Below are 17,476 nucleotides of genomic sequence, written 5' to 3'. Positions count from 1 at the left end.
ACAATAACAAGGAACAAGAAAGAAGAGAGAAGCCAGACATACAGTAAGTAAATCTGTCTGATCTATCTTTTCATGCCTGGGCTATTGTGTGTGTCATCTTTCTTTTTTCTCCCAGCCCATTTGTTGAGCTTTACTTGAGAGCTACATGCAGTAGCATGGCCTTGCCTTGCCTTGCAGTAACACAAATACTCACTCCACTACTCTGTTCTACCGCCTGACCATTACATTTTTAATCAAGACACTCATCTCTCTTTCAATACACAACATCTTTGATGATGAGACTCTCTTTGATGGCAAGTGAATTTCATTTTCGTCTAAAAGCTTGCAAAGTATTCGGTTTGAGATGATCACCACATTTGTGACTTCTAGGCAATTACTGCAATGATGCAAAATGGTAAACATTGGCACAACATCTAAATAATTAACAGACTGAAAACATGCTGCTCCAATGTTTATGAAATTCGTTTTGTGTTTACAGTGTGATCATGTTGAAATGTTCCATGGCATTGAGCTAGCATGAAAGGTCATGTTTGAATGAACTCATTCTGTGATATTTAAATGGGTCCTCGGGATTACACGGTGACTTGGGTCAGACAATGGACTCCACCCATTCAAAGTCTTTGCCGGTTTAGCCAAATGTAATGCATCTGAAAATGATTTACAAAATCAAAAGCCATCTTATTGGCTGGATTTTTGTCGTGTGCCTATTTTTGTTTTGTTTTTCAGCTTGAATGAAATTCAACTTGCTGCAGTGATGTTTGCAGCATGCTCCATTTTAACATTAGAACAGCGTGGCGGGGCAGCGCGTGTCAGAGAGCTGTGCTGAAATTGACTGCGAAGAGATCTCAGTTTTTAGAGAGAAAATACGCTGAGCTCAATTTGGACACAAGTGTTGTGTCTTTGTGGCTGACAGCACTTACTGGCGTCTGTTTGAATGGATTACAGACATCCCGTAATGAAAAGTTAATTAATTCCAGGCCTTTTTTCTGCTTGTGTTGCAACTCATTTGACACTTATTTATGTAGTCATTTCAAGTACAGTGAAAGTTTTTTGTCCCGATTTTTGTGTGAAATATTTTTTTTTATCACATTATATTAAGTAATATTCTATAAACAGGCATTTTCCTATTAGCTGGGCCTCGGAAGGACTGATACAGCACAATCCATGTTTGAACGCACATTAAAGAGGGTTACTGAAGCACAAACATTACATCATCACACCTTATACATTGTGTTTTAAAATCTGACATTTTTCTGTTGAATTATGTTTAACACTCACCGGGCTCCTGGCACCGTGGTTAATGTGTAAACTCTGCAGGAGTGGGGCTGAAGATACCCACAGGAACATTGGCCCCTGATAAGCAAGCTGGATTGCTGAGTCACTGGACACACAAGTGGACAATTTCAGTGATCTACAAATACTACTGATGGCTCTTGGATTGTTCAGACAATCTTTTTCTAGTCTCAAGATTAAACCCACATTTGGCTTTCCAGAATTTTGATCCAAGTGGCACCAGTTTTGCAGTTTTGATGGTCTTTGAACAGAGTAGGACTTTGGTCCAAAGGTTTTTGAACAAGTTCTTTTTGAAAATAAAAACTCAGACTTTACATCTGCATTGTTAAAGAAAAATGGACAATAGGTGTGCTGGTGCTGGGAATCAGCTTCTCCATGTGGACCTCAATATTGATGAGCATGAACCTCGTAGAGGCATCCTGGATCTCCTCAGCAGACTGCGTCCTCTTTGGAAGGCACAAAACATTCAGATGAAGGCAAGTGAATGTTTGTGTTTTGATATCTAACCCTATTTTCCAGTAAGTTCACATTCAAATCTCACTTTAAATTACTGCATCTATACCGACTGTGCAACCCTAACTCAGATGTCATATGCCACATTATTATGTCACATGACATCTCAATTGGATCTGTCATTGACATTGTCACAGCATCATGGATGTCACTGTGACATTTGTAAATAGTCCTTTCCATTTGGTCGGTTTGAAAAAAAACTGCACAGACGAAGAAGCAAATACGTGGAGAAGATACATTTTTAAATTTAATATTTTCTCTCCCACACTAATTTTCATAGAACATACAATCTGTAAAAGTGTAGACTTGTGATGAGGTTCTTGTGTTCTCCGTGGATATAACACTGAATTTATGCCGTTTTGTTTTTTGTTTCACTCTTTCCGTTCCACAATATGATTTCCATCATGGCTACTTTCAAAAGAACCTTTATAAAGTGTGGTGAACTTTAAAAAAAATATATTTTTGGAGTAGTATTTTACAAACTGCAGTCTTGACTGAAATTGCTGTAATAAAAAATGGAATTTTGCTGCAGAACGGACAGACCATATTGTATGCACGTTGTATTGCATTTTCCAGCCACACACAACTCCATATCTCTCTTCCTTCTGTAATTGCACAAATAAGACCAAATGCTTCCTCTCTCTCTCTTAGGCAACATAGATAAGGATGAAGTTGTTGTTGTCTTGTTTTAATAAACCTTTTATCAAAATAGTTTGAGCTCCAAACCATGGCTGGTCAACTGATCCGTACAGTTTAAGGAACTAGAGTTGTGATGGTTGAAAAAGTGGAAAGATGACCCCAAACGGCTTTTCATAGTTTCATTTTGTTTTTGTCAACTTTGAATGAATTGTATTTTACAATGCTAAAATTACTGTTTTATTACATGGAGTCTGGTGGGTTTAGCGAATGCAACTTCGAAGATGTTTTTATGTTAAAAAAGGATCTTACTCTTTAACAGTAAGGTCGGCCTCCTTAGAAATCTTTTCCATAATGTTGTCAGACACTCAGGATATTCATCTGAGCCTGTCGGTGGCAAAACTAGCACTTTTGTGAAGGTAAATACAAGCTGGATAATTGGCCTATTGACTTACATTATAGCTTGTTTTGCAACTGTTGACTGCAGCAATATTGCTTAAAACTGGAAATGTCAAAGATTGTTGTTCCCATCAGTCACGTAGACAAAAAAAAAAAAAGGAAAATAGGGTCCAGGTTGAAAAAAAACTGCAGTTCCCCTTTAATAAAACACACCTGCTAGTGCTCATGTACTAACTCCCCACAGGTGTTCTCTGTCTCAGGCTGAGAAGACTCTTTCTCAGGACTGTGTGGGCCTGCATTGACCAGGCATGCACCTGTTAGCAGGGCTGCTTACTCCTCTGTGATTGGCTGTGCTCAAATTGGCTTGTCCAGCATGCTGCCTGTTGCCTTCACAATCAGCCAAGACAAGTTAAAACACGTGTGTGTGTGTGTGTGTGTGTGTGTGTGTGTGTGTGTGTGTGTGTGTGTGTGTGTGTGTGTGTGTGTGTGGTGTGTGTGTGTGTGTGTGTGTGTGTGTGGTGTGTGTGTGTGTGTGTGTGTGAGAGAGAGATATCAGTGGTTTGGTTTTTAGTTTTTAGTTTTGTCGTATGAAGATGAGCAGTTGTTTTGAAAATCTTGAAAATAAAAAGTCTTAAAAATAGTAAACCACACAACTGTACATTTGCATACTGATAATAATGATTGATAATACTGAGTGACAATACACGGAAGAAATCTATTCTAAATAGCATAGCCTATACAGTGTTCCATTATTACAATGAACATAAACTGTATATTGTGTGGATCCCACATACACCTGCTGCTCTAAATACTCACTAGCACACCAAATTTGCAGCTAAATGGTTATTTCCTCTGTCTAGATTAACATATGCTAAAAACAACAGAGCCCATCTGTTTTAGGGCATTATTTAGCTTTAAAAAAGAAGTATATTTGAGATGTGTTTTTAAAGGCTTGCGTCTAGTAGGAACTAACAGGCCAAAAAAGGAAAGCCACAGGCTGGAGAAGTCAGTGTTGAGAGACGGGCTAACACAGTTGGTTTTGGTCTTTGCATGGGATATGTTGACATAATGACTAACATAAATATAGAATTATAGCCATGTAAGTGCTTTAAAATGGAAAGTTGTGACTATGTCTAAAGTACAACCTGCTGACAATTTTCTTTTTCTTTAAAAAAAAAAACCCAAATTAAAGCCCTTTATGTAACAGATGAAGTAAAAACATACATGGTGATAAATGTAACACAAAACTGAAATGTTACACAGTTCTTAGTGCAATAGTGTAATGACTAGATTCTCTTAAGTGTCTTTTTAAATTTGTGTGATGTAAGAATGTTTATTCTATACTATATTTGCATGTTATTCTTGATATTTATTATTGTTACACTTTTGTACATCTGACTCTGACATCTGACTGCATCTATTGTTGTCATTATATATATATATATATATATATATATATATATATATATATATATATATATATATATATATATATAACAACCTAAGTGAAAGAGAAAATTATATTTCTCAATTGCACAAATCCTTCATTAGATATAGACATTTCAAAAACACATTTAAGAAAATCCAGTTATTTAACTATGGTAGAAACATACTTTTAAGGTAAACAATCTCCACCTCCAACATTTTCAAAAGACAATTAACACAATTCTGTATAAATTATGACAGTATAAGTAATCAGAACTTTAAATATACAGTATGATATAGTAATTCTGCAAAAAAAAAATTCTTTCTTTTTTTTTGAGCTTGAAGGTGGTCTCTTGCTCTGGGTGTAATTCAATGTAGAACCACCACTGTCATGGCATCATAAAAAAAGACAAATGTATAAAACCAGCAGAAAAGCCAAGGTTCTGGACAACAAAAGTAGATGTTTTTATTATATATTAACCCTGGGAACAGATGTGCAGTGTTGTCAGAGCATCTGTTCAGAACAGGGCAATCCTATTCTGGTCCCATGTGCAAACACAAGGTCCAATCTTTCGCAGAAATGGGGTTTATGTTTGTTATGTGACAGCACATTGGGTGGGTGACCTCTCAATCTACACCAGGTCCAGTAGTGTACATAAAGGACTGGATGTTTCACTTCAGCCCCTAGAGTCCAACAGTCCCTTTAATGATGTATTGTGTTCTTTTTTGGACCATACACTATAAAATATATAAGGAAATGGGAGATAATTCCTACTGTTACACTGTTTTTCTTTCTTTCTGTCGTGTCTGGTATTTCATCCTAGTGTGTTTCGTACTGCTCTTGTTTTTATTCCTTCCTCTGACACATTTTGTAATCTTTTTTTTGACACATTAAACAACAGCTCCAACTCAAAGCCATTTTGAATGCTTTACATGCACTTTATTATTTATTTAGTATTTGCATGGCTTGTTGGAGCACTTTAGCACATCAGATACACCTGCTGTACTCTGCATTTCTCTGTCTACAGAAATGACTTTAAGAAGTGCTATGAACAGTGTGTATTCAAATGACAATAACACATAAAACGCATTAAACAAGAACATTTTACCAACTTTCATGTAAAGATATGTGAAAATCCAAAACAAAGAGAGTCTGGAAACAAAAGCCATGTGGAAAGTATCCAAGTGGCCTTCCATCCACTTTATAAATACTTGATCAGATATCAAGGTGGGCATGTTTGTTCACTTTCCATCTAGATGAAAAGCTGTTGTGTGCTAGGCCCATCTGAGGCTCTGCTGTGGAGACTGTAGCAGAGAATGAGAGACTTTGAGAAACCACTGAATTACAACAAATGTCCGATGGGGTCTTTTCAAGCAAACAGTGGTCACTGTGGTATGGTTGTGTACACATAGTGCTGGGAGTGTGATCGTTCAACTTCCAGCACCAAGTTCAGACTGCAGCTGTCCACAGCTGTACATCTACATCTGTCATTTAGCTTCTGTCGCATGCTCATAGCCTACCTGTATCGGTTTTTCTCTATGCCAGATCAATTTTACATTATTTATTTTTTTGATACGTAGTCCACTCTACAAGACAGGACCACAACATTTGTTAATAATTCAGGACCCATCTTTGTCAATTAGAGTGTATTAATGGCATAACTAACTAATTCTCAGTGGTGGAATGTAACCAAGTATTTACTTACTTATTTTAATGTTATGCGACTTTATTCTTCTACTCCATTTTATTTCAGAGGGAAATTGTCACAGCCAGAGTTACCAGTTACTTTTCAGGATTTTCAGGATTTTCCATGTGAACATATAATTGGTTGATTTGACAATATGAAAAAGACTAAACTACAAAAAGGTTCATATTTAGTGCCACTTTGACAATTTTAAAATATACAAACATGAGTAAGTATATATATATATTTTAGACTTTTGAAGTAATACTCTTACTTACTTGTGGTATTGCTTAGTATCTTTACACTGTGGTTTTGCTATTTTCACTATTTTTAAGATCTTAAAACTTATTCCACGTTTCATTCCATGTTTTACACACTGTGGTGCCATGTCACCGTCTGTGAGGGTCTTTAGATATTTAGATCAAATGTGTTGTGATTCAAAAGTCACAATTATTTTCTCAAGTTTCTTTTCCAGTACACAAATTAACAAAAACTGACAAATTATCTCTTTGTTTCTAAAGTTTATTATTTTCCACAAACTGTGTCTTTAATGGAAGGTCGGTTTAAAATGTTAGGTAAATGAGCCAAAACGGTGGTAAATTAGCAGCCTGTAAATTGATATGGTACAAAAAGTTGAAATCCCGAGACTAAACATATTGCTTCTATTTACATTCTGAAGCTGAGCGCAACCTTGTTCAGAGTGATTAGTCCAACATTGACATGGACACACTGTAACTCAGTCTGAGGTTTAGTGGAGTGACCCATTACACTTTGCACGTTATTCACTTACCTAATAGTTACAGAATAATGATGTGACTGCCTGTTATACAAACACTAGTCTCACATTGCCAGACCTTCATCCAAAGCGCTGTGGAGGGGGGTCTGGCTGGTCCACACAGCAGTTCGGCATGGGAGAGAAACGTGCTCTGGTTTACGGAGCAACGGTGCCTCTGCAAAACAAACTCGGGAAGGAACTTGTTTTGGTGGAACATGTGTACGTTTTAGTTGTACAACAGAAAACTCAGATTGGACAGATGATTTAGCTAGCCGTCTGGATTTATCCTGCAGAGATCTAAGGAGAAGTTAGCCATTGTTCCTTAATGAATCTAGGGTCTAGAATGTCAGCATTGGGAAAGTTTAAGGTAACGAACATCTGGCTGAAATGAGGAACATCTGGCGTATTTTTTGGCAGGCACCTGAACAATACCGCAATTTAAAACATTGTCGATACAGACTATAAAACTCCAAAAGACTATTGCATGTGTGATCATTTTGTCCACATGTCAGTAATATCATGAATGCTATCACAAAAAACATGTTTTTTTTTTTTAAGTGGTTGTGTCATGTTATCAATGTTATCTGTTAAGTTACACACAAGCTCCTTTTTAAAATGTTGTAGAAAGCCAGTGTTGATTTTAGTGTTATTGACTCTTTGTGTACTGCTAAGAAGCTGATTTTAAATTTTTCTGAGTTGATTTCCTGTCCTTTCAGAAATTCACAGAAGGCATCACCAACCAGCTTATTGGATGCTACGTGGTCTCTCTCCAGGAGCCCGGTTGTGTTCTGGTGCGACTGTACGGCAAAATGACGGAGCTCTACGTGAACAGGGACCGGGAGGTGGAGATGTTCCAGGTCTTCCACGCCCACGGGTGCGGTCCACAGATCTACTGCAGCTTCCAGAATGGCATATGCTACGAGTTTGTTAGAGGAACAGTGCTGGATGATGAGCTGCTGCGACAACCATCCATCTACAGGTCTCTGCCAGAACAGCTTTCACATTTTCATTGATTTCTTTTGTAAAGTTGATTTGATCAGAGACGGGGTACCAAGAGTAGTTATCTGCTTTTTGGGGAATGTCATGGTTCACATTTCCAGAGTTTCCACATTCATTGCTGGAAACGACAATATGTTGATTATCATCCAGTGTAGCTATTTGGTCATGAAGGGAATAAAAGGTGATGAGAATTTAGCATTTTTTCGGAATTTATTGTTGAAAAATTGAATTTGAAGTCATGCTCATGTTGCAGACTTTTCAAAAACTGTATAAGTATCAGCCTTACCACTTTGTTTGCCTATATTATTAGTTCTTCTGACAACAGGTTTCCATTTGTCAAAACAAAAAGCAATCTAAGAAAAAGCTATTTTGAAAAGCATGCAATTAATTAAATATACATGTATATATATATCTTTCTGTCAAACCCAGGACACATTTGAACATTCACTAACACTGTTTAAAATATGTATTTATTTTGAAAGGTTGGCTGTAAAATTTCCTTCATTCGACTTTCTATTAATTTCTATTTAAGAAACAAAGGTTTCTTGTTTGTTCAGTTATTATCACATCATTAATGTGTTCAGTCTTCATAATGACCTGCGACTGTAATGATGTAGCATAACTACATGCAAATATATTTTTCAACAAGGCCATTTATTTGAATTTTCAATTTTAAAAGTCAAGACAAAATATGGCAGTTAATGAATCCACACACACACACACATTTAATGTGAAGACTGGCTATACAATATCAGTATCATGGAAAAGCACAAAAAAGGGGTAAAAAAAAGTAATGCCAGTGGCTATTATTTCCAGGTCCATTCACTGGTCAAGCTGTATAACCTTAACAGGTTTACTGAGAGTAATATAAAACCTCGACAGCTTGTTTTCTAAGGAAACAGTTAGTGATTGTTAGAGGTCATGTGTATATATGTTGAGCAACGTTGTTTAGTCACGCCCCCGGTCTCGTTCATCAACCCACATGGTTACAGGCCAGCAACATTATTCTCACCATAGGACAGTAGGACACAACACAACCAGCCAAGGCTAAACAGCCAGGGCCACGATACACATCAATCAACCTTGCTCTGCCTGATAACCTCTCTGGGGAATACCCAGAAAACTTTATGTCACCGCTAAGATGCCTCAAGAACGAGCATTCAAGTAGTCAAAAGGTCACGTTTTTTTGGAAAAAGAAGAACAAGATAAGAGCGCTTAATGGAAAGGGAGTTGTGTTTCTACTCTGATAACTGTTGTTTGTGCAATAACAGCGTCAGCCAGGCTCATCTAAGAAAATGTTTTCTCTCTGCAGATTGATCGCAGCAGAGATGGGGAGAATCCACTCCATCCAGCCAAAATGTGCTCTGCCTGTTGAACCTCTTCTCTGGACAAAAATGTCCCACTTTCTCACGCTGGTGCAGAGCAGTAGCCCAGCTAAGCAGCGCTGCACAAAAAGGTACAACTCTCGACAATATCATCTCAATGTATTTGCGATATCGTAGTCATCTCAACGCATTTCCTCAACACAGTTGGCCATGAGCAGCAGCATCAGAGCGAGTAATGACTACATTGCTCCAGAGCAGCTTTGCAAAGCCAAACTACATCTTGCAAACTCAGTTTTTCACTATAAATGAAGTCTGGAGAGTTGATTTTTTTTTTACAGCAACAGTCTATGTCCTTGACGTTCCACGCCCAGGATTGCTCTCGTTCTGCCGGAAATTCAGCCAGACTCTCTTTGGAGTTTTTTTTTTTTTTTTAAGATGTCCATTACCTTCGCTTTCTTTGTGTTGTAATTTTTAACTATCTGTCCAATCTGAGGTTTCTGTTGCACAACGAATACAACCTTTGAACGTACACTTGCTCCACCAAAACAAGTTCCTTCCGAGGCAATTTACAGCGGCACCATGGCTCCACTTGTCATTTAGCACCGCACAAGATGATTGTGATTGGTTTAAAGAAATGCCAATACACTAAAGCACGTTTTTCTCTCTTAACGGATTGCTGTGTGGACAAGCCAGACCCTCCCCGCAGTGTTGTGGACGAAGGTCTGGCAATGTGAGACAAGTTGTCAGTGACTTGTTGGGCTAATGGGAATGTTTAGTAGATGACACCGACCACTTGCAACCTTTGCTAGAACTATTGTACACTATTTGATGTTGCAGATATGAAATTGAGCATGACTGTGCAACTGTATGACCGATTTTGATTTTGATGGACATTGGCAGTCTTTCTGAAGACTACATCTACCACATGCATGTTTAGGTTTAGGGGTTTACTTTGGCCTACAATCACAACAGAGAGGCACTAGAGTCAACCAAAAAGGCATTCTGTGGGTGCTTCGGCTTGGTCAGAAATTAACTTAAAGCTTTGGATTTGTGGCCTTTCGGAAACTAAAAACAGAGAAAATGGGTAAGGACTGGATTTTACGGTGTCTGTCTGCTCTCACATAAACTTAAAACAGTACACTTAGAATAGAATAGAATAGAATAGAATAGAATGCCTTTATTGTCATTATACACAAGTACACGGTACTTGTGCAACGAGATTAAAGCAATCCCTTTGCAGTGTTGACACAAAAAAAAATATAAGAATATAACAGTAGAAAATATAACAGTATAAATATCAAAAATATAAGTCAAAGATATAAAGTGTAGTGACTGTCAAGTATACATATATAAATCAGCTTGAATAAGCATAGGTAAGTGATAACACTCAATAAATAATATTGCACAGTGATGGAATGAAATGATTAAGTCTAATATTAAGTAAAGAAATATTGCACAGTAATGGAAAGGTTACTGTATTAAATATTGCACTGTATGAAATGAAATGCACAGATTCCAGTGTCCTATGAGGTATTATATAACAGTAACAGTATAACAATAATATTGCACAGTCGGACGGAAGAGAAGACAGTCCGGGGGCCGGGGGGGCTGTGGAGTGGAGTCAGTGCATATGTGAGTTAGGGGTGAGTTCAGGGTCGTTATGGCCTTCGGGAAGAAAAGTTCTTGAGTCTGTTGGTCCGTGCTCTGATGCACCTGTAGCGCCTTCCTGAGGGCAAAGGTCAAACAGATCAGAGCCGGGTGGGAGCTGTCCTTTATGATGTTCTCTGCTCTGCTGAGGCAGCGGGAGGTGTAGATGTCCGTCAGGGAGGGGAGAGGGCAGCCGGTGATCTTCTGTGCTGACCTTACAACCCTCTGCAGCCTCTCCCTGTCTGCCACGGTGCAGCTGCCGTACCATACTGTGATGCGGTAGGTCAGCAGGCTCTCGATGGATGAGCGGTAGAAGGTCAGCAGCAAGTTGGAGTCCAGGTCGTACTTCTGAGGACCCTCAGGAAGTGTAGTCGCTGCTGGGCCTTCTTGATGACCGCTGTGATGTGGCTGACCAGGAGATGTCAGCTGAGATGAGGACACCAAGAAACGGAAGGTGTGGACCCTCTCCACACACTCCCGTTGATGTACAGGGGGGCTAGGTCAGTGCTCTTCTTCCTGAAGTTGATGATGATCTCCTTGGTTTTCTGGTGTTCAGAGACAGGTGTTCTCCGAACACCAAGCTGCCAAGTTCAGGACTTCCTCTCTGTAGGCTGCCTCGTCTCCCTTTGAGATGAGTCCGACCACTTGGTGTCGTCAGTCAGCAAACTTGACGATGAGGGTTGTTGTTGTGGGTCGGACTGCAGTCGTGGGTGTAGAGGCAGTACAGGAGGGGGCTCAGCACGCAGCCCTGTGGGGAGCCAGTACTCAACATACGAGTGGAGGAGAGGTGGGGGCCGTCAAGTTGGCAGTCAAGCTTAATACCAACAGTACTAATCTATTCAAGCATTACTTTAAAGGCCAAAGAGCACAACATTAGCCGATGACTTGTTATTTTTTAAAAAAGAGCTCAACTGGCCCATCAACTGTGTAGTATTTCCCACAGTGTGGGAGCCGGGATTCTGACTTTCTCCCTGGAAAATGCATCTTTAGACTCCCAATATCATGTATATACAGTGGCCATCAAAGGCATAGTTAGGATCCGTTTAGAAGATTAAAAACGTTTGGTAAAAAAAACTTAAATTAAGACCTGCGTAATGACGTCACATGCTGGTTTGAGATCAAATTGGTATTTCAAATTGATTTTAGACATTTTAAGGTGTTTCCATTCATTTTCACACAGCATCGCACAACATTCAAGCAAACATTTGCGAACAAAGTTTTTCTAGACAAAATGGATCGCGCCGTCTACCAATAAATGATCAATGTGGCTGTTGTAGTGTTGTAGTAGTGCTTATGTGCCAGCTGATAGCGACATATCAAGCTATAATAAGAGAAACAATGACGCTATCAACGCATTGCTGTGATGATGCAGGTGCAACTTGCCTTTTATTTGCCCTCCGGCACTAATGCGAGACAATTCTTTTTTTGAGACATGTCTCGCTGTTTGAGTGCCTTCCTCCGGAGGACGTTCCACAGATTGTCGTAACCTTTGTTTGCCATTTCCTTTGCGAGTTCCCGATAAATTGAATTCAAAAAGTCTCTTGTCTCTTCGTCCGTCCACTTCCATCTGTCTTTGTTGACACCCGCCATGTGTGCAAACAGAGCGGAAATACTGGTCGGAAATTAAAATCTTGAAATCGTTCAAAGAAAGTCCAATGAGACCAAACGTATTCCTTGAGTAAATATTCATGAAATCCATCGAATTAAGTGTTCCCATAAGGCATTGTTTATTCAACATCACTTAATTCAGATAAATTGTGTGGATGGAAACATGACATGACCTTTGTCTACTTCTGTCTGACATCAAAAACTCATTTGTTCAGAAATTACTGCAAAGTTAGAATCCCTATTGGCCACTGTTGGACCAAAAAGGTGAATCCAGCCCAATCTGCTGGGCGATCGCATCTTTCTATCCTGCATCCGTTCTAATTTTGCGGGGACCAATCACAAGCTGTCTTATCCACCAGGCGCTGTTGGTGAGTTTAACACAATGACGATGGAGAAGCGACCAAGCAGCTTTCTGTTTACATCCAACATTCAACAAGGCGGCCACCGAAGTGCAGAAACGTTGATGCAGCTGTCGCGTCAACGTCACCGGGATCATGGTGTGATTGGTTGAAGGACTATTCAATTACGTAAAGAGTTTTGTGAACTATGCCCATTGGTCACACTTCTTGTGCAGTAGAAAATACAGAGCAGACTGCCCAGACTAATGTTCAATCTCAAAGATTGAGCTTTGTCTGGTGATAGCCAGACTGGGCCACCATCATCACCGTCCGTGACTGAGGGGGGCGGGTCTTAGTGATGGTCAATTGTCCTATCCAGTGTAGGAAGAGCTTACATTAATGTTTGTGTGAGAGAAAAAAAGCTGTCAATTATCTACTGTGGTGGAAATCACATCAGGTTAAAACAAATATTAAGATGACACTGGAGGCTCTACCTCAGTGATAATTTGGTGCAGCCATCCTTTGATAGAAACCAGCAACATTTTCCACATCTTTATCTATTAGGCAGCAGCCTTTTTTCATATGACAAATGTACATTTCTCAAACTTGCCCACAGTGCTCTCTTCACCCATGCATTGTGTTCAAGTAACTGAGTAGTCAATGCTCAGAGTTGCACATTCACTTCTGTCACAATGGGAAGGAGTCCGCCGTTGCGAGCTGTCATTGGTCAGAGGGATGAGGTGGGGGAGTGGCCGCGGTGGCAGTGACCATGTATTATCTCTGACAGGGGTCACAGGGTGAGAGAGGTTTTCCAGACAGTACAAAGAAACAGACGCTTGGCCACGAGCTTCCTGCAGAGTTCTCCCTTATCGGTGAAGCGCTCAACCTTGTTTATGTAAGCAGCGGAGGGGTCGGAAGTCCGTACAAACTGAAGCTGGGAGGCCCAAAATCTCTAAGTGGCAGTGAACAACTGGAGTTTCTTCTTTGAATTTTAGCACATGGCGTTGTGACTCACCCATTAAAGAAAGGGCCAGTTTTTAGCTTCCTGGATTCAGAAAGAGAAAAGTCAAACAAAGAGAAGCCAGTGTGACCAATGTTCAGTCAGTAATCCGTAAGACAAGACACAGACAGCTAGTCTATGTTTCTGGTTCCTTTACTATACTACAGATCTACAGACACAGGTCTGTTGTCATGTTCTGCTTTGGCCTGCTCGTGAACTGAGCCAAGTTGCTACAAGATAGACAATATCCATTTAAGATTATAATACTGCTTAAAAATGTATAATACATAAAAGGATACACCTCATAAGGCACATATAGTGAAATGGAGTACAGAGGAGTAGGGACTCTTTCTTGAGCTACATTCTCTAACAAGATTATGAGAAAGTTGACCAATGTTGAACTTATTTTGCCCTGATGTTTCAGTGTACAGTTTAGGTGTATCATATTTCTTACAAAAGCAATATGTATATGGATGACTTAGGATATTACTCGCTGTAATATTCATCCACAAGAAGCAGGCTGCACCACATTCAGAGGCCCAATAGATGGTGCTATATTGTGAGACATGCGTGTGATGGAGGGGCTTCACACAGTCCAATGCTGCTCAAAACACAGACATACAGACAAAACTCACAATGGTCAGGGAAAGGTCAATCATTAGGGACATATAAAAAAGAGTGTTAGAAAAGGATGATGAGAGAATATTTATAATGTATATGATAAATTTGAGATTCAAGAGATGAGATTTAAGAGGTTGATTTATGGTTAAAAGGCATGTGTATGGTGTGTCTCTGTTTGCATGTTCACTAGCCAGTCACTCACACACACACCCACACACACACACACAACCACACACACCACACACACACACACACACACACACACACACACACCAACACACACAACACACACACACACACAGACAGAGACAACGCAAAAGTGGTTTTAAACAGATATCAGAGAAATTTTGTACTTGAGAACGTATAAGGGCTGGTATGAATGTGATCTTCAGAGGAAATGGTAAAAGAAAGGCAGAGAGAGAGCAGGAGAGGCTGCACCTGCAGAGGAGATCTTCAGCTCTCAAACCACCCGCTGTGCAAGAAAAAAGAGAGAGAGAGAGAGAGAGAGAGACTTATGCAGAGAAGAGAAGAAGAGAGAGAAAGAGAGAGAGAGAGAGAGAGCAAGAGGCTCCTGCAGCTGCAATGTTCAGAGAGAGAGAGAGTGCACAGTAGAAGTCAGAGATGGGAGAGAAAAGAGAGAAAAGCAATGGAAAGCAAGAGTGCAATCTCTTCGTCTCCCAATGGCCCCCTGCTGCGTCTCCCATTTGCACTCCCACAAATCATATAAAACTGCAAAAAGCAAAAAAAGAGAGAAGAAAATCAGTGCTCGGCTGGTGTTTGAAATCATATGTAAATAAGGCACATTGATAATGAAGCGCCAGAGGAGGAAATTCCACTAATTACCTTACAGAGACTTGACAAGGAGCAGGAGGCGAACGTACTTGACGTACAGTTTCTCGTGAAAAGGACAGAAAAGAGAGAGGAAAAGATCTGATGGCAAGACGACAGGTTTCCATTTAAAGTCAATGGAAGTCTTTCATTTAGCCATCGACTTCGAGTAAACGGGGGATTTCTATGGTAAAGTCAGTTTGTTAAGTTAAAGCAATGGAGGGTTGAAAAGGAATCAGGCTGATTCACCATTGAACTGTGTGTTTTTATCCATATTAGAGAGGAGATGATGAATTATACATGTCGATTTTATAAAACAGATCTTATAGGCAAGTGGATGTGAGTCAAACACACCGACAGCTATCATTTAGACCTAGATTTTCTGAAATGCAATTTGGAGTTAAGATTGGCAGTTTTTGCACAATTTCAGTTGACAATAAGTCAAAGAAGAATTAAAAAAGATCCAAACTCAAGCAGGAAACAGCTACATAAAAAGAATATATATTGCATACTTTTTTGCATACTTGCTTGCAGGTAGTTAGATCTTAATGTGTTTTTATTCAATCAATCCTGTCTGATCCGTGCATCTACGCAGCAGGACAGAGTGGATTCGCTGAGTGAATGAAGGTTAAGATACAAAAATGACTTGTGTTGTTGAGGATGTGTAGGAGGACTTGTATAAGGCAGCAGAGCCTTTGTGGCACGGGGATAAACAAGGCTCTGCTCCTCTGCTTTTGTTGTGCTTTCCCAACAGGCCTCACTAAATTATGTCTACACGTGTGTATAATACCGGAGCATCTGTTTGTTCCCCCTTGAATAAATAGGTAGTGTTTAAATGACCCTCTTACCGTGGCCTGACAACTGAAAAGGAAACACGAAAATTAATTAGGAGACGGATGCTTGCGTAACATTTCTTCCAGGTGCAATTTGCACTGACGTCCAAGGACATTAGTGCCTTCTTTGATAGATCGGGTAATCAACAGAGTGAAAACAAGGCATGTGACCTCTCGATGAGGCACGTTGAACTGCTTCAGTTTACAAACATGTAGCTCCAAGAGAGAAAAGTGCGGACTTTGTGACAAAGTAGGATTCGCACACCTGCACGCAAACGTTTTTATTCCTCCAACATTTGAGCCATAAAAGTCTTTTTCCCCTTCGTACAAGTTTAGTTTAGATGTTTTTGTCCTTAGCTGCTCTGTACACACACTTTCCTTACCACAATATCCTTGTCAAATGTTCAAAAAAACTATGGGGATTTCTGCAGGCAATATTTTACGACTGAAACTAACATTTAAGAAAATTGCAAGACGTCTGTTTTACCATGGGGTGGAAACCCTCTGAAAACACATTTAGCCTTTACAATGACATTTGAGGAAGTAGGAATAGTACTACTTGAGACATACTCCATTTAAAATGTATTTCTTGTTACTTTAACATGTCTTTCGTCTTTGTCTGGCCTTTAACTAGCTTGTTGTCGATTAAGAAGAGTCCCTCCAATGTCCCATACTTCTGAAGACTATCTAGGCTCAGAGGTGGAATGCATATTTACTCAAGTACTCTACTCAGGTGCAATTTTGAGATATACAATTTTATTTACACAGACCATAACACAAATCACAATTTACATCAAGGGACTTTACTGTACAGTGTTTGACACCCCCTGGAAAACTCACCCCAAAAAACCCTTTAACAGCGACATTTTTGAAGAAATCTCAAGAAGGGTAGGTGTTGCAATGCGAGACTGGTTACTTTCGGAAAGTCGAGACACTACAGCCAAAAAGATTGTTTTTCATGCGCTGTTCAATTTTGAGATTTTAGGCTATTTTGCTTCCATAACATGACTTCTTTCAGACTAAGGGAAAAGTAGATTACTCCTAAATGCACCAAAAGTTAGGGGTTAGATAATGCCTCATTGGCATATTAAACATGACATTTCAGAAAACTTAAGAAAAACTAAATAACTGTCTCAATGTAGTTGTCAACTCGGGAAGCTGACAATGCTGCTGATTGTACCTCTATACTTTACTAAGTACTTCGTACGTAGTATTTTTACATTGTCATAGTGCCACTTTTACACAAGTAGAATATCTAAAAATACTTCCAACACTGTCATATATATAGTATGATGTGTGAAACTCACATTTATAGTACAATAAGCCATCAGGGCTGCATTAACAAACAAGCTAGATATGTAAGTAAGGGTGAGGGTGTTCACAAAACATAAATGTATTCATTAATTAAATGTGGAAACCTCAAACTCCCTTTTTAATTAAAACCTTTATTTCATTTTTATTAATGTTTGCAAAATAAATACACCAGTCTTATTACCGGTTATTATGTAACTCACTGGTCGTGTATTTGTCAGTCTCAGTGATTCATCTTTA

The 17,476-nt window shown here is 39.4% G+C and overlaps 1 protein-coding gene across 1 annotated transcript; it reads left to right on the top strand.

The window, feature by feature from the left end:
- Positions 1–1,365: 1,365 nt before the first annotated feature.
- On the top strand, positions 1,366–9,242 carry LOC116674425 (ethanolamine kinase 2-like). The gene is made up of 3 exons (XM_032506900.1): positions 1,366–1,769; positions 7,443–7,705; positions 9,038–9,242. The coding sequence occupies exons 1-3, from the start codon at positions 1,629–1,631 to the stop codon at positions 9,225–9,227; spliced, it is 594 nt and encodes a 197-aa protein (XP_032362791.1). The 5' UTR covers positions 1,366–1,628; the 3' UTR covers positions 9,228–9,242.
- Positions 9,243–17,476: the final 8,234 nt, after the last annotated feature.

This window comes from Etheostoma spectabile, unplaced genomic scaffold (assembly GCF_008692095.1).
Source record: "Etheostoma spectabile isolate EspeVRDwgs_2016 unplaced genomic scaffold, UIUC_Espe_1.0 scaffold00000225, whole genome shotgun sequence".
NCBI lineage: Eukaryota > Metazoa > Chordata > Actinopteri > Perciformes > Percidae > Etheostoma > Etheostoma spectabile.
The sequence above is the reverse complement of the archived record's forward strand: the minus strand, read 5'-3'. Positions and strand labels throughout refer to the sequence as shown.